The 18,075-nt window shown below is 49.7% G+C and overlaps 1 protein-coding gene across 2 annotated transcripts in view; it reads left to right on the top strand.

The window, feature by feature from the left end:
• Nucleotides 1-10,145: 10,145 nt before the first annotated feature.
• The window catches only part of Cnnm4 (cyclin and CBS domain divalent metal cation transport mediator 4), a 39,148-nt gene continuing 31,218 nt past the window's right edge, over nt 10,146-18,075 (top strand). The window contains exon 1 of one of the 2 annotated variants that reach the window (XM_026414055.2): nt 10,146-11,547. In XM_026414055.2, coding sequence (XP_026269840.1) covers nt 10,146-11,547 — 1,402 coding nt within the window. The remainder of the gene's footprint in view (nt 11,548-18,075) is intronic. The other variant, XM_026414054.2, reaches the window with a different exon arrangement.

Here is an 18,075-nt window from a genome sequence, read left to right as displayed (position 1 = left end):
TCCAAGGCTTTAGTGTGTTGATAACCATCTGGGACAATCCAGAGGAGATCTGGAATGAAGGTGTCAAAGGCTGTTCTCAATTTCTGGGTGGGGAAGGCCATAATCAGAGTGGGGAATCAGAAATTTGTCTCATTGATATGTTTGGGATGATTTATTACCACACGTGGATTGTGCCAGGAACTGTGGGTGTGTGTGGGTGCCCTTGGCATAGAGAGCATTCTAACTTCCATCTGTCCCTGCAGGGTTCCTCCAAGGGAAATTCCAAAAGGAGGCCCCAGTGCTTTGAGCTGTGGGTCAGTCAAGAAATCAATTTGATCAGGTCAAGACCAGATTGTGGGTTTTTTGTTTGTTTGTTTGTTTTTAATAATTTTTAGTTGTAGATGAGCATCATACCTTTATTTTACTTATTTTTAGATGGTGCTGAGGATAGAACCCAGTGCTTCACATGTGTTAGGCAAGTGTTCTATCACTGAGCCCCAGCCCCAGCCCTATGTTTCTTTGTTTTAATGGTCACACCTTCAATTTTCATATGAAAGCATAGAAAAATAAACATGTCAATGAAATGCAGTGTATTTGATGACAAAGTACTTAACTGAAATCTATAGCCCCTCTGAGGCTAGGCCAAGTGAAAGTTGAAAATTTAAGAACCTGGAAATTGGGGCTGGGGTTATGGCTCAGTGATAGAGCGCTCACCCTGCAGGTGCAAGGCCCTGGGTTCGATCCCCAGCACCACATAAAAATAAATAAATAAAATGAAGTTATATAAGAAATATGTCAGTCTGCTGGACTTCAAGGAATAGTATTAAAATTTAAAAAAAAAAGAACATGGAAATTGCTTTGATATCTTCCATAAAGATGCAGAGAAAGTTGTAGAACTGACTTTGACAATTAAAGCCAGATAATTTTAGAGGCATTTCCCAAAGGATTAGCTAGAGTAATGGTAAATGGAATCTATGGAGAATGTCAAAGTAACCAATGACAGGGAGTGACTAGTACATTGATATTAGATAAATAATCAGGTTTAAATACTGGAGATTGCTTTTTAAATTAAAAAAAAATTTTTGTTCTTTATAGTTATACGTGACAGTAGACTGTATTTTATATATATATATATATATATATATATATATATATATATATATATATATATATATGTAGTTGGACATAATACCTTCATTTTATTCGTTTATTTTGTGTGCTGCTGAGGATTGAACCCAGCGCTGCACATGCTAGGTGAGCGCTCTACCACTGAGCCACAACCCCAGCCCCAGTAGACTGTATTTTGACATATTATACTATATGGAGTATAACTTATTCTAATTAAGATCCCATTCTTGTGGTCGTTGTGATATGGAGTCACACTGGCCGTATCCATATGTAAACACAGGAAAGTCATATCTGACTTATTCTACTATCTTGCCTACTCTCATCCCTTCTCCCTTCCCCTTACCCCCTTTATCTGATCCAAGGAGCTTCTATTCTGCACCCATTATGTGTTGGCATCTGCATATCAGAGAGAACATTTGGCCTTTGTTTTTTGGGGGACTGGCTTGTTTTACTAGGCATGATAGTCTCCAGTTCCATCCATTTACAGGCAAATGCCATAATTTCGTTTTTCTTTATGGCTGAGTAACATTCCATTGTGTATATATATATCACATTTTCTTTATCCATTCATCTGTTGAGTAGCATCCAGGTTGGTTCCACAGCTAAGCTATTATGAATTGAGCTGCTATAAACACTAATGTGGTTGAGTCACTGTAGTATGCTGATTTTAAGTCCTTTGGGTTTATGCTGAGGAGTGGGATAACTGGATCAAATGGTGGTTCCATTCCAAGTTTTCTGAGGAATCTCCATACTACTTTCCAGAGTGGCTGCACCAATTTGCAAACCCACCAGCAATATATGAGCGTACCTTTTCCCCTGCATCCTCACCAACATTTATTGTTACTTATTTTGTTGATAGTTGCCATTCTGACTGGAGTGAGATGAAAGCTCAGTGTTGTTTTAATTTGCATTTCTCTAATTGCTAGAGACGTTCAGATTATATTTTCCTTTTAAGAAATTGAGGGCTGGTGCCAGGCCCAGCAATGCACACCTGTAATCCCAGTGACTCAGGAAACTGAGAAAGGAGGATCGCAAGTTCAAAGCCAGCCTCAGCAATTTACTAAGAACCTGTCTCAAAATAAAAAAATAAACAGGGCTGGAGATGCAGTTCAGTGGTTAAGCGCCCCTGGATTCAGTCCCTGGTACATTAAAAAAAAAAAATGAGGACTTGGGAATGTATGAATATGTAACAATGAATCCCACTATTATGTATAATTATAATGCATCAATAAAAATATGGGGAAAAGGTAGAAAATAGTAGTGCTGGGGATCTAGCTCAGTTGGTAGAGTGCTTGCCTCAAATGCTCAAGATCCTGGGTTTAATCCCCAGCACCACACAAAAAGAGAAAAGGTAGAAAATAGTAAAGAACAGAAATAATACCAAGGGGTAAATGTAGTCTCAGGAAACAGAGTTGTAATTTTATATCTAAAGCCACTTTCCAAGTGCTTCCTCCTATCTTCCTATCTCTGACCCTCAGCAGTATTATTCCTATCCTGTTTAAGAAAAGTCCGATTTGTCTTACAAATGCACATGGTTACTGTCCTGTATAACTAAAAAGAACAAATAAAAAAATTTTAAAATGCATATGGATCAGTGAACATTCTGGATACGGAGATGACTACTAGGATACATTTTTACACTTGAGGGACTCTCAACCCAGAGTGCAGAGAGAGGGTAATGAAGAAGACAGATGGGGACTACTTAGCAGAAAACTCGTCCCTGTGATGGTATCGGAGTGAGGGGACTTAGGTATTCTGCTTTATACACTCTGTGCAATGCGAACTTGTGTTGGAAAAGTGTAACTTGAAGCTCAATAAAAATACAAAAAAACACATGAATGAATAGATTAATAAAACATAATGTGAAAGTCATGATCTGGGGAAAGAGAAGAAAACAAACCTCACATTTATGAAGCAGTGATTTCAAACTCGGGCTCACTTAGTCTTTTTGATACATTCAGAAGGGTCTTGCAAATGGTGAAACCAAGGCCCTGGCGGGTGAGGCGCTCTGCCCCAGGGTGCCCACTGGCAAACAGTAGAAGGCTTGATGCTTCCCCTATGGCTTTTTTTTTCATTGCCAACTTGTAACCATGGAGGATCCAGTTCCACTGTCTGCCTGACCAAGCCACTAACTCAAGAGACAGGATGATCCAGGCGCAGTGGCGCGGGACTGTAATCCCAGCAATTTGGGAGGCTGAGGCAGGAGGATGGCGAGTTCAAAGACAGCCTCAGCAAAAAGCAAGGTGCTAAGCCACTCAGTGGGACCCTGTCTCTAAAGAAAATACAAAATAGGGCTAGGGATGGGGCTCAGTGGTGGAGTGTTCCTGAGTTCAATTCCTGGTACCCCCCCCCCACCGCAAAGAAAGAGAGAGAGAGAGAGAGAGAGAGAGAGAGAGAGAGAAGCAGGGGAAGGAAAAGCTTTACTGGCAACAAGTTGGAATTGGAGGGTTTTCATCCAATTCCATCTTGCCAGGGTCACAGGGTCAAACACTTAGATGGCTGGTTCTGGGAAATCTAATTTTAGGCATTGCCAGATGCGCACCAAAATGGTCACTAGGTCACTAATTCTTATGGTAATCAATTTTCCTCCTTCTCCTCCTCCTTCTTTCTTTATTTTTTTTTCCCCCCCAGGGCTGGGGGAAAAGGAACCCAGGGCCTTGCTTACACTAGGCAAGGGCTTTACCACTGAACTCCATCCCCAGCCCTCCTGAATGATTTAAAAAAATATATGTATTTTGTTGTAGACGGAGACATACCTTTATTTTATCAATTTATTTTTATGCGGTGCCGAGGATTAAACCCAGTGCCTCACCTGTGCTGGCCTGGGCTCCACCACTGAGCCCCAGACCAGCCCCTCTGGACATGATCTGGATGTCGCCCATAGGTCACCTAAAGAAAGATAACTGATTAGAAGGGCGCAGCCTGGGGCTGTTCTTGGATGTATTCCCTTATTCTTCTTTTCAGGCAAGCTTGACTGCGTTGGTTCATTATTTGGGGAGTGAGGAATAGAGGAGGAAGAGCCACTCAGGCTCAGGAAACCACCCATCACACAGTAAGGCAAAGACCACAAGCCCTTTGTTGTAAGCCTTCCTAAAAGCTCAGTGTTTATTATCTTGCTCTTCCTCGGCTTTCTCTAGTGTTTAATAGTTGATCTTTTAAAATAAAAAGGGTCTAGAAGGGGGGGGGGGAGAGAACGTGCTGGGGATTGAAAAGGAGCCAACTCTGTTAAGTGCATTTGTGAATAGGTCAAAAGGAACCCCACTGTTATGCATCATGCGCTAATTAAAAAATCAAAACTATTTTACCACAGATATAATAATGAAAGTTCTTTTAGGATCTTCAAAAAAAAAAAAAAAGAATAAAAGATCTAGGGCTAGGGATGTAGCTCAGTGGTACAGTGTGTGCTTAGTGTGCAAGAGGCACTGGGCTGGTTCCCCAGCATCGCCAAATAACAAAAACAGTGAAAAGATAATCCATAGAGTGGGAGAAATTATGTGCAAATCATTAGTCCCTTACCTGTGTCTGGAACATATGAAGAACTATCGGCTGGTAATGTAGCTCAGTGGTAGAGGACATGCTCAGCTTATGCAAAGCCCTAAGTTCAATACCTGGCATGCGAGCGCACGCGCACACACACACACACACACACACACACACGCACACGCACACATACAAAAGGCAGGAGGTCTGTTTTTTCAGAGGTGGAAGGAAAATCTTCCTGGGGTAGCCAGTCTGGGGAATAGTGGGTGCTCTGGTGTGCAGGAGGAGAGGGCTCTGGTATAGGCCCGGGCTTCTTTGGCAAGGGAAGTTCTTGCCTTGAGGATACTGAATGAGAGTTTTCCTTCTTCTGATGTTGCCCAGCCTTGTATAGCCCCTTTGTGCTGCCAAACCCCTCCTGAGTTCATCTCTGCCCAGCTCCACCTCCACCTGGCCTCCATTTTTAACTTCCCACGGAGGTCCAGGGATGGTGGCTAGAGAGACATGCTGAAGCTAAAAATATATGTGTGAGTCCTCCCTAAAAATCCTGGCCACATCATTTCCATCATCATCATGGTTACTGAGCCCATTTACCAAGCTCTTGCCACAGGCCAGGTATCTGGGGTATACTTATTGTCACATGATGCAGAACTCTAGAGCGGGTGACACATGTCTGTAATCCCAGTAACTGAGGAGGATGAGGCAGGAGGATGGCAAGTTCAAGGCCAGCCTCAGCAACTTAGTGAGGCCCTAAGCAATTTAGTGAGAACCTTTCTTTTTTTTTTTTTTTTTAAAGAGAGAGAGAGAGAGAGAGAGAGAGAGAGAATTTCAATATTTATTTTTCAGTTTTTGGTAGACACAACATCTTTGTTGGTATGTGGTGCTGAGGATCGAACCCAGGCCGCACGCATGCCAGGCGAGCGTGCTACCGCTTGAGCCACATCTCCAGCCCGAGAACTTTTCTTGAAATCAAAAAATAAAATAAAATTAAAAAATGAAGATGTGGCTTGGTGGTTAAGTGCCCCTGAGTTCACTTCCCAGTACAAAAAAAAAAAAAAAAAAAAAAAAATTCAAATCCCAGGTCTTAGAAGGAATCAGCCGCCAAGCAAGCCTCCAGCATACCTCCAGAACTGGGCTCTGACCTCCTGCCTGCGGTGGTACTGCCCCCAAAGGAGACATTTTGTCTCATGGCCAGGGGACCTCTGAAGCCCTCTTATGCAGTACATGCAACCTCTCCCTCAACTTGGAGCCTCTGGCTTGTGACTTCCTGCCAGAGGTAGATTCTTTCCTTGGCCTGGACCCGCTGACCTGATGTTTCCATTCCCTCCTCTGGCTCGATGAGGCCTGTGTCAGGTAGAAATCCTGACGCTCTCCCACCCAGGTCCTCAAGTCCCCACTTGCTGGGATGACCTGGGCTGGGATTTGGGCCAAGTCAGTACTCCTGCTAATTCCATGCTCTCTCTATGCCTCTGCAGAGGGACAACCTCCCTTCCCCCGCTGAGACAATTTAATGGGATGCTCATAACCTGCAAGTGCTCTGGGTTTGCAGAGAGAGCTGGTGTACAGGACAGTTTGTACTAATAATGGCCTGCGCCAAACCAGCCTCTCCACCCAGGGCCCCTGGCACCCTCTAAGGGACTTCCAGTGTGGAACCAGGGCACACCTCAGGCTCTGGGTACCACCAGAAGATGAGCAGCTTCTTTGCCCACAGTTCCCTCATCTTGGGGATCCAGAGGGTCAAGAGGGGCTAAGAATCCAGCCTGGAAGGATTAGATCCTAGGAGGCTGATTGCGAATCTCTTGTCATCATCCAATCCCCAGCATTAGCATGACGCCAGGTACAGACAAAGGGGCAGTAAACCTTTGAGCCTGATCCTCTGCCCAGGGCCAGGAGGGGGTGGTTTCCACTGAGGGAGGCACAGACCCATTGCCACAGGGTTTATGCCTAAAAGAATCAAAGACCTCACGAATGGAGTGCTTTGTCGTGCTCAGGGCCTGGGGAAGACCTTCCCCAAACTCCTTACTTGCTAAGGGAGGCATCTCAGGTGAGTAGGATTGAGAGAAACAAGTCTGACTATGTCCCCCCAAGCCTTCCTCTGTCCCCCAAGGGAGAAGGGCTTCTGCCATTCTCACAGCCTGATTCATGGGAGCCACCCATGGTTCAAACTTCCTGACTCTGCATTTTATTATCTCCTTTTCTCCATGTGGTCCCCTAACTCTGGGGGAGACGTATTTCAACAAGGCAGATGCAAAAGGTTAGATGCCCTTGTCATCAGTTAGGGTGTTGAAATGGCCCCCTGGAAGGGTGAAGGGGATCTCAGGTCAGCCCTGGTAGACTCTTTTTTGTTGTTGTTCTTTTTAGATATACATGAGAGCAGAGTGCCTGGCAGCTTCTTGACTTACGCCACATTAAGGAATTTCAGGATGCATCAAAAGAGGCATAGAGATTTATTTAGGAAAGTAAGTGATACAGCAGGATACACAGAGAGAAGGGCTGAGGGAGCCTAGAGCCAGGTGTGCGTTTGGGGTCCTGGGTTCTTCGTTTATAGGAAACTTTGAAAATAATGAACATGAGCAGTACGTGCAGGTGCCATAAGCCTGGTGAGCTCAAATCTCTTGATCATGGAGCACCTGCGGGTTATGGTGGGCTGGTTCTCTCAGGATCTCCAGGTTGATATCATCCAGTCAACAGATAATGTCTGGAACATGCCCACGTCATAAGCCTGTAACTTTGGTTTTGTATACAGTCTAAAGAAAATGCACAGGGGGGGGCTGGGGATGTGGCTCAAGCGGTAGCACGCTCGCCTGGCATGCGTGCGGCCCGGGTTCGATCCTCAGCACCACATACCAACAAAGATGTTGTGTCCGCCGAGAACTAAAAAATAAATATTAAAAATTCTCTCTCTCTCTCTCTCTCCCCTCTCTCACTCTCTCTTTAAAAAAAAAAGAAAATGCACAGTGGGTACAGGGGCACACACCTGTAATGCCAGTGACTTGGGAGGTTGACACAGGAGGATTGCAAGTTCAAAGCCAGCCTGGAGGAAACAGGTTTAAGGTTACAGTTTCTTTTCCCTTCCCTGTCAGTCTCCTTTCTACCTATCCTTTCTTCTATCCTTCCTCACCAGGGGTGCAAGCTGCTTAGTAACAGCAACTGAATCTCAAGTCCAACCTGGGCACCAACTGCCTCCTCTGTCATTTCTTCCATTACTTTGTTTTTTACAGAGCAACTCCTGGGCCAGATCATTGCAGGCGCTAAGAGGGGGAAGAGGAATTTCTTTACCTTGTTGAATCTGCCCTTGTTCTAATCACAGATACAACTGGGTGAATGTAACTGATTTTTTTTTTTCCTAGCAGACCCTCATCATTGTTCCCACTTTTTCCCCCCTTCTATTTATTTGTTTCCACTTTTAACCAAAGGGACTCAAAAAGTTATTTTCCCTCCTTTGTTGGCTTCTGTCATTAGACTCAGTGCATATCTTCTGAGTCAGACAGCATGGAAAGGGCAAAATAAAAATACCAATTGGTCGATAACAGAACAGGAGAGCTTCTAAGTGCAGAGGGAAGGACACTGGAAAGGCCAGCTGGAGATGAGGAGGGCTGGGTTTTGAGACAATGCAGGTGGCTGGCTTCTCCTGGTTGGTGGAGACCAGGAAGGAGCAGCAGGTCCAAGATTCTGCTTTTGTCCTGTCTTGGCCAGTGCCCATCCTGAGCCTTCTGTTCTTTAAGAAGCTGGCTTGCTGGACACACTGTGGATATAAGAGAGGCACTTGCAAGGAACTCCTCAGGCTGGCCATTTGCTGGTCCCTCAACCTCTGTGAACAAAGCTTGCTGAAAACAGGTCTTGGCAACCATATCTTATCCATGACACTGTACTGATTGATCCTCTCTCTTTAGGCTTTTTGTGGCTGGTATTGATTGTTGCTTTTATTGGCAAACAGTATATTAAAATAAAAATAAACACAAGTGTTGGTGCAAAGAAAAAAAAAAAAGTTAAGTGCTTTCTGTGTCTCCTCAGTGGAGAAAAGTCTTGCTCAGAGACCCTGTGGGTCATCTTGGTCTCCGATGCTCAGTGTACCTCTGCAATTAGGATGTTTGTCTGTCTGTCTCCCTCTTCTCACAGGGCGGGTGGCTGTGGTCTTCCCCACACACCCTGGGTGCTTGGCTCTCGATTCACCGCTGCAGGCGGACATTGAGGTAGACAATGTCCAGGAAGCAGTCATTTCAGGGCTAAGCCAGCAGCCACACCTCTCTGCACATTTCCACATGCAACTGCCCCAGCTGGCCAGTCACCACCATTTGGGGTTAGGGGTTTGGTTCCAGAAAGGCAGGCAGCAGCATCAACAACTATTACTACATAGCCAAAGAATATTTGCAGAGAGTTGTCCTGTCATGTTCAATGTCTAGGCCAACTGTTCCCACAAGCTTAGCCAAGTGGTGCTGTATTTATGTGTGTGTGTGTGTGTGTGTGTGTGTGTGTGTGTGTGGTGCTGGGGAGCTGGGGATGGAACCAAGGTCCTGAAGCAGGCTAGGCGAGCTGTCTACCACTGAGCTACATTCCCAGCCCCTGTATTATCATTCTTACTGCCATTAGCAGAAGGAGAAATTAGGGCTATCGATGGCAATCTGGAAGGACTAGGATTTGTGCCTGGGTTCAATTTCTGCATCTGCAAAATGGAAATAATACCTACCACTAAGCTTGTTGGGAGAATCAAATAAACATTACCTATGTATTTACTTGCTTATTGGGGGCAGGGACTTTGGCTCGTTCATCACTCAGAGTCTGAAACAGTGCCCTGTGCATAGTCCGGTTGTTCAATAAACATTTGTGAGCAAATGGAAGTGACAGAAGTCTAGGCCAGAGTCTTTCTATAACCTCGGTTTCCCAGATCTGTCTTCCACGCCAGGGAGACCCGGCTTATAGAAGCGTCAAGCTGGAAGTCGGGCGGGGGGGGGGACACTTACTTCTGGCCTTGGCACAAAGTCAGCAAAAACCCCATAAGTGAGGAGGCCAGAAAAGTCTCCAAGAGGCGGCTGAAATGCCAGCCTAAGCCCTCAGGTTCCCTTTTTCTAAACCAGGAAATGCACGTTTCTTGCCATGCCTGCAGAGAAGGGCCAACCGCCCAGAGCTCAGCTGCAGAGAGCTGGGGCCTGGGAAGAAGACGAGCATGCCCAACCCGGTGAGCGGCGCGGCCGGGAGAGCAGAGCTGGCTGGGGGACGGGTGACCTCCGCCAGCGCGAAGCGCAGGGACTGGCAGGGAGCGCCCGCAGGGAGCGGAGGCGGAGGGCGGGGCGGACGCCCGCCCGCGGCTCCCGCGCTCCCGCGAGGCTCCACCTTAAGCGCTCTGACCCCCCTAGAGGCGGGAGCTCGCGCGGCGTGCCCGGGGGCGGGGCCTCGAATGCAAACGAGGGGCGTGGTCGCGGGCGGGGCGGGCGGGGCGCTGACCTGACGTCAGGCCCGCGGCCCGGGCAGTTGGCTCGGCGGCGGCGGAGCGGCAGGAGCGGCGGCGCCGAGCGGGCCGCGCGGCGGGGCCCGGGGAGCGGCGTCGTCGGAGCCGGAGCAACATGGCGCCGGTGGGCGGGGGCGGGCGCCCGGGCGGCGGGCCGGCCCGAGGGCGCCTCCTCCTGGCGGCGCTGGTGCTGCCGGCGCTGCTCTGGGCGCGGGGGGCCCGGGGTCAGGGCAGCCCCCAGCCGGGCATGATCCTGGGCATGAGGCTGGCGAGCTGCAACAAGTCGTGTGGGATGAACCCGGATGGCATCATCTTCGTGTCCGAGGGCAGCACGGTGAACCTGAGGCTGTACGGCCAGAGGCTGGGCGAAATCTCCAGCAACCTGATCTCCTTCACCGAGGTGGACGACGCCAACACCGCCCACAACTCCACCAACTGCCTCGAGCTCACCAAGGACCTGGTCGTCCAGCAACTGGTCAACGTGAGCCGCGGGAACACGTCCGGGATGCTGGTGGTGTTCACCAAGTTCCTCCGGAGGAGCGAGAACATGAAGCTTTATGCGCTGTGCACCAGGACCCGGGATGACGGGCCCTGGCTCAAGTGGACGGACAAGGACTCGCTGCTCTTCATGATGGAGGAGCCCGGGAGGTTCCTGCCGCTCTGGCTGCACATCGTCCTCATTTTGGTGCTGCTGGTGCTGTCGGGCATATTTTCTGGCCTCAACCTGGGGCTTATGGCCCTGGACCCCATGGAGCTGCGCATCGTGCAGAACTGTGGCACTGAGAAGGAGAAGAGGTATGCCCGCAAGATAGAGCCCATTCGGCGCAAGGGCAACTACTTGCTCTGCTCCCTGCTCCTGGGTAACGTGCTGGTCAACACTTCCCTCACCATCCTCCTGGACAACCTCATTGGGTCTGGCATCATGGCTGTGGCCTCCTCCACCATTGGCATTGTCATTTTTGGGGAGATCTTACCTCAGGCCTTGTGCTCCCGACATGGGCTGGCAGTGGGTGCCAATACCATCGTTCTTACCAAATTCTTTATGCTGCTCACCTTCCCCCTCAGTTTCCCCATCAGCAAACTCCTGGACTTTTTCCTAGGCCAGGAGATTCGCACTGTTTACAATCGGGAGAAACTGATGGAGATGTTGAAGGTGACAGAGCCCTATAATGACCTCGTGAAAGAGGAGCTAAATATGATCCAGGGTGCCCTGGAACTACGGACCAAAACTGTGGAGGATATCATGACCCAGCTCCAAGACTGCTTCATGATCCGCAACGATGCCATCCTGGACTTCAACACGATGTCGGAGATTATGGAAAGCGGCTACACTCGCATTCCTGTGTATGAAGATGAGCAGTCCAACATCGTAGATATCCTGTATGTCAAAGACTTGGCCTTTGTGGACCCTGATGACTGCACCCCCCTCAAGACCATCACCCGCTTCTACAACCACCCGGTGCATTTTGTCTTCCATGACACCAAGTTGGATGCCATGCTGGAGGAGTTCAAGAAGGGTGAGGACTGGTGCAGCACCCAGCCCTGCTGCCTCTTCTCCTGTGTGTTTCGTGTCTGCTGATTTTAGTGTCCCCTTGGTGTGGCCCTGTGTCCCTTTGCCCATCACTTCCTATGTCTTTGAGGCAAGTGGTATTAGGCACAGTGGAAACAGTTCTCAAGGGTCTCGCGTCTGACAGGTACTGTGCTTTGGTGCTTTGGATGAATCAAAGTCAAAAAAGGCTTGCTCAGTTGTAAGGATAGAGCAAGGACAGAGTAAGACCGGGGCCCAAAAAGAGGCCAGCATCAGGCTGATGGAGGTTTAGATGGCGATGGAAGGGGCTGGGGAACTGCACAAACCTTCACAGGGGAAGGAGCATTTGAGGGGATCCTTAAAAGGTGGAGTGGCTTGGAGAGGGAATCCCACTAGCAGAGCTCTAGGATGTGCTTATAGCTGGGAAGGTGGGGGCATATTGGTCAGTGGGAGGAGAACTGGAGGAGTTGGGGTCTGAGGAAGATGGTAAGTTTGGAGCTTGGAGCTTGGAAGGTTTTTGAGCAGGGCAGGATGTCACCAGAGCTCTGCACCCTAGACTCAGCAATGGGAGGTCTCCAGTTGGCTCCCTGCTCAGAACAATGCCAAATAACGCTTTCCACTATTCAGCAGAAGCAGTCAGATTAAGTTTGGGTCATTGTCCCGTCTTTCCCAGGCGCCAAGCATAAGCTTGCCTCCTGCGGTCTGCTGGGAATCCCCAGCTGGCCTTGCTGCCTTGGGCTCTCACCCTCTCCCTGGCGTTCTTGGCCAGTGCTCAGGTAATTAGAGAGGCGCTGGGAGGGCTTCCTCCCCTGCCTCAGAACTCAGGGCGCACACCCCTTTCCTTACTTCCCACAGAACTTTCCTCCCACCTCTGTCTCCCAGAAACCCTCAGAGTGGCAGTAAACAAACCAATTATGGAATAAAACCCTAGGCCAGAGGGGGTGGGGAGGCAGAAAGCACTGGGCAAGGGGGCGGGTGTCATCCTAAACCGTGGGGTTTTGCTTCTTAAACTCAGTTCCAACTTTCTTCTCTAGGTAGAGCTGCTCCTGGCTGAGGCTCAGGCAGAACCACTTCTGAACTAGCTGCAGGCACGCCTGGGGTCATTTCTGGACCAGAGAGTAGACAGCCTTGGAGTGGATAAGGGAGGGAGGAGTTGGCCTTGCCAAGTTCTGAAAAGATGCTGGGTCAGGGTCATGGTCCAGGCCATGGGGCAGATTGGTACCCTCTCTTTTTAAGTTTGCCAGAGTGAATCTCAGTGTCAGAGCTGAGGAAAACTTGAGTAATATGAGCCAGTCTGGGAGACGGCTTGGGAGGAGGCTTCTCTGCAGAGAGACTGGAGGGACACAGATGCCTGGTGATGCAGGCAGAGCCAGGGAGGAGCTTTGCGGGTACAGACCCAGGAACCAGTTTCTTCCAGGAAAGAGCAGTGAGGAGTGTGTCCCTCCCTCACTGTGGGCCCACTACTTGGGGTCCTGAGGAGGACTCTCCTGTTACTTGGTCAGAAACCTGATGAGGACTGTCTAGCCCTCCGCTTCCTCCTCACTCACCTATAGTTTTTGAGGCTGTTGCTGGTGACATACCCACCAGCACCTCCCCATCAGGTCATCCAGATCTGGATCCAACCAGTATGGATTGGCCTCGCCAGGCTTCCAGCCCCTGATCTGCAGGGCCAGCCTCTTGAGTGGGAGCTTCCCCAGGTCTTGGGGAAAGAATGCCCTTTCATGAAGCTGGGGAAATTGAGCTGGCACCTCTGAGGCCATAGTTCTCCTGAGCTGCACTTTCCAGATTCATGGTTTTGGGCCACTGGACTCTTCTTAACACAGGCCTGGGACTTGAGCTGAGCCTTGGAGGGATGCCAGCACTGCCCAGGAAAAGCAGGCTCAGTCTGTATGCGCAGCAGGCCACCTGGAGCTATGTGTGAGTCCTGGTCCTGGGCCTCAAGATATCCCTTCGTGGTTCCCAGAGGCTTTGGAAGAAGGTTTCTCCCAGAGTGGCCTCTCCCAGATCTTTGCATCTGGCTTTTACCTCTTTATCCTGAGGCCACCTGGGAAGCGCAACTGAAAAGATATTTGTTATGCGCTTAGCGTTAGGGAGACTTCTTTTTTGGCTAAGAAAAATAAGTGAGCCAGATCTGCACCGCCTACTTGTCAGCAGCACTAAAATAAGCTGGGCTGGAGGGATTGCGGGTCTTTCCTGGACCCTATACCTCCATCATCTCTTTTAGGATCCTTTTTCCTCCAGCCCAACTTGATCAGCTCCTTGAGGGTAGGGGCTCTCTTGTATTAGCGTTTCCACCACTCAGTGCTTGGTGGAGAGGTGGTCTTCAGTAAATGTCTGTTGAAGAAATGAATGAACGAATGAGCTGGTTGACTGTCTGGCAAGCCCTCCTGCCCAGGGCCTTGCCCTAGCTGTTCTCTCAGATGGGACTGCTCTGCCCCAGAGGAGGGTGGCTTCTCTCCCCTCCCTCAGGCTGGCCTCATCTGCGCCTGTGTGAGGCCTCCTGCCTCCCTCCCTTAAGCTGCCTCTCTCCCTTAAGCCATATCCCCCAGGCCACTGGACCTGCCCAACCCCCCCTACCCTGTGCTGCTTTTCCTATTTCTCCTGGCACACCTCACACTCTAAGATCTATAGTTTATTGACTTTCTATTTGTCCATCTCCTCCACTAGATGGAAGTTCCACAGGGCAGGGCTCTTTTTTTTTTTTTTTTAATTTGCTTGCTCCACATATGGAGCAAACTCAACTTTTTTTTTTTTTTTTTTTTTTGGAGAGAGAGAGAGAATTTTCAATATTTATTTTTTAGTTCTCGGCGGACACAACATCTTTGTTGGTATGTGGTCCTGAGGATCGAACCTGGGCCGCACGCATGCTAGGCGAGCGCGCTACCGCTTGAGCCACATCCCCAGCCCCAGGGCAGGGCTCTTGATTCTCTTCATTTGTAGATCCATTGTCCCCAGGATGGCTCTTGGCACACAGTCTTAGTAAGGCCTCAGTACAACGTTGCTGAGTGACTAAAGATTGAAGAAGTGACCTGTCTAGTTTTGGGGAGACTTATTCCCATTTCAGAAGTGTTAGAATTATAAGGAGCTGATGAGGGGGGCTGGGGATGTGGCTCAAGCGGTAGCGTGCTCGCCTGGCATGCGTGCGGCCCGGGTTCGATCCTCAGCACCACATACCAACAAAGATGTTGTGTCCCGCCGAAAAAACTAAAAAATAAATAAATAAAATTCTCTCTCTCTCTCTCTCTCTCTCTCTCTCTCTCTCTCTCTCTCTATCTCTATCTCTCTCTCTCTCTTAAAAAAAAAAAAAAAAGGAGCTGAGGAGGGCTAAAGGAGATGACGCTGTGCATTACCAGGGGCTCGACTCCGGGCACCAGCAGAGATGGGAGGAGTCCCCTCAGTGATGCCTGTTAATGAATCAGGGCGAGGGCCAAGAGTGGGATGCCCGGGTCCCCTCCCCTGTGCTTCAGTTTCTCTGCCTGTTAGTGGTCTTTGGCCACTCAGTATTATACAGCCAACCTCAGGGTCTGCAGGGGAGCTGAGCTTCCCCTAGAACTTAGAACTAAGGCCAGAATGATTGTCTCCAGTTGCTTCTGACCCTAACTCCAGGCAGTTAGCATTTGAAGCTTTTGAACCCCATACCCGGGCCAGGCATGGTGCCAGGTGCTGCAGGACCTTCTAGTGGCAGGGAGACAGCCAGTCAGGCTGCCAAGGCTCCTGCATATGAACCTTGGCCTCCACTGAACCTCGCCTAGAACTGTTTGCAGTACTGGGTGTTAGGAGGTGGCTTGTCCCCTGCATGGAGTACTGAAATCGTGGTGCCTGGTTTCTCCTGGCCCAGTTTGCATTTTGCCTCCCACCTCAGATGCTTTTGCAGACCGTGAAACAAACTCACGAGGAACTTCCCATGTTGGGGGCTCGAGCCCCACATTGAAACCACCTTCCACCTTTTCCTGTACCCACCCTCTGGGACATTCCTGCCCCTCCCAGGGACTTGGCTCTTCTTTCTCCACCTTATCTTTCCACACCCACCTCATAACCCTCCAGACCACTGTACTGAGTTGGATGTGAACTCCACCCAGCCAGAGCTGGGTTTAAATTCCACTCTGCTGGGTCACTGACCTATGAAGTGACCTTGGACCTATTACTGCTTCTCTCAGCAAGTTAGTGGGGTGTAATTTGGAGGAGAAAGAAAGCTAGAAATATTTTCATTGAAAACCCCTCCCATATATTTCCATACTTCACGTCAATTTCCTACCTATCTAACTTTATTTCTGGAATATTTTAAGAAAAACACACTGCATGATTTTTGTGCTCACTCTGGGCTCCTATCTTCTGTCACATCCTCACTACCATACCCCCCCCACCTCCCACCCATCTGCTTGTTCATTAATTTGTTCAATAAGAGTGTAACTTTTTGCAGCCTATGTGGCAGACACTGTGCGGGCTGTTGGGAGTCAGGTGAATAGAAGTCCTATTCACGGAACTCACAGCCTCCCCAGAGACAGATGTAGCTAAGGTTTGGCTCTGCAGAATGCACAGATGGGGTGCAGGGAGTTGAGACAGGTGAGGCCTGTGAGATGCTCCTGAATCAGGACAACGGGACCCAGCACAGAGATACGGGAGTCTGGCCCAGGAAGTAGCTGTGACTGTGGAGGTTTCTAGCTTGAGATTTGGGTCAGTGGTGTCGTCATTTAACTGCAGTAGGGAGGAGGGAAAAGGCAGTTAGGTGAGGGTGGAAGGGGGAGGATGCTGCCTTCCCTGGGGCTCCTTCTCTGTGTCCAGCAGCGTCTTCACTAGAGCCTCTCTCACTTGACCCTACTCCAGGACCACCTGCAGACTTGAGATCCATGGATCTGGGGTGTGGCCTGGGAGTCGGCATTTCTGACAAGCTCTCAGGTGGCACTGCCTGGACCACACAGGGGTGCAGATCATTTGGGCAAGTGTGCAGGTGAAGATGCCTGTATGGGGCTTGGGAGGGAGGCCAGGACCAGGCTGGCAGGTGTCAGAGTCAGCTGAGAGTGTGCAGAACGTGAGAAGGTGTCAAGGATGGTGCTGGGGTTGCCAGCATGGCAAAGCCTGGCAGGCACAGATGATGGGATGGGACAGTTAAGCCCCAAGGTCTCAGTGACGAGTGGAGAGAGAAGGCAGTGTACATCTGGTGTCTCTCAGCTTCTCTTGGAACCAACCTCCAGTTGGTGATTTGATCTTGAGAAGCCGCCCAGGACAGGTGTATCTGAGAGAGTGACAGTTGCTGCCTGCTCCTGGATGACCCTCTGGCCCAGGGCAGAGGTCCCAGCGGGGCAGCTGATGAAGCGCCGGCCAGGCTGCTGCTCGCTTTCTCTTAGGTGTGTGCTGTGGGCAGAAGCGGGCCGGTGGAGTGGCCAGTGTTGTCTTTTGCGGCCTGTGTGCCGGTTCCCACCGAAGATCCCGGGTAGGTGCAGAGCCATCTCGTCAGGTGTTGACAGGCCTGTCCTAGAGCCCTTTCTTAATGGTGTGCTGCAAGGAGCCTGGGCCCTGATACCAGTGCTTACATCTCAAAAAGCCTTATATTTGTACTTAGGAAACTCAGCCTGTGTCTCCTGACTCCTCAGCTCAGGATACGATACTAACCAGATGTTCAGCCTTGAGAAGAGATGAGCGCTTGGGAGCATGGAATCACAGAACTGGGATCTACAGGAGCGGTGGTTAAGGGCTGGGGACCTGGAGAAGGAGGCCTGCCCTGTCAGCAGAGGTCTGGGAAGGCAATGAAAGGAGGGGACATCTGCTAGACCTTCGAGGGTGGCTAGACATGGCAGTTTCTACTTTGGACAAGAATTGTCAGAGGAAGAATGAGCTCATCAGTCCTTTGTGCCAGCTTTTGCCTGTTTTGGCTGGTTCTCAGCCCTTTCTGGGGGGCTTTGAGATACAGATCACAGTGCCTTCTCTCTGCACCCCTAACCCACCCTGATGCTGTCATTCAGACAAGCCTGGCACACGGAACAGCATGGGCATCTTTATTTGTTTTTTATTTGGGGGAGTATCAGGGGTTGAACCCAGGGGCACTTAACCATTGAACCACATCCCAGCTCTTTTGATTTTTTATTTTGAGATGGGGTCTCACTGAGTTGGTTAGGGCCTCGCTAAGTTGCTGAGTCTGGCTTTGAACTTGAGATCCTCCTGCCTCAGCTATTGGGATTACAGGCGTGTGCCACCATGCCAGATAGCAAGTGCATCTTAAAGTGGAAGGAAGCCCTTAGTACCACCTGCCAGCCTTGGTCTCCTGAGGACGGCTAGCAGCCTGTTTGTTGCTCATTGAGTGCTGGTTCCTGAAGGGCCACAAAGCCTGAGGATACACAGAAGGGAAGATGGGCCAGGCCCTGCTGTCCCTGTCCTGTGACTGCTTTTAAGATGGCATCCTGACTCCTTCACCCCAGCCAACTGGGAGGGGTGGGCTCCCTTGCTGTCCTTGCCAGGCTCTCCCTTACCTTCCTGTGGCCTTAGGGATTCTTTGAACTTCTCTCAGAACTTATCCTCTGGG

This window comes from Urocitellus parryii (genome assembly GCF_045843805.1).
Source record: "Urocitellus parryii isolate mUroPar1 chromosome 12 unlocalized genomic scaffold, mUroPar1.hap1 SUPER_12_unloc_3, whole genome shotgun sequence".
NCBI classification, from domain to species: Eukaryota; Metazoa; Chordata; class Mammalia; order Rodentia; family Sciuridae; genus Urocitellus; species Urocitellus parryii.
This window is presented reverse-complemented; position numbering and strand designations above follow the sequence as displayed.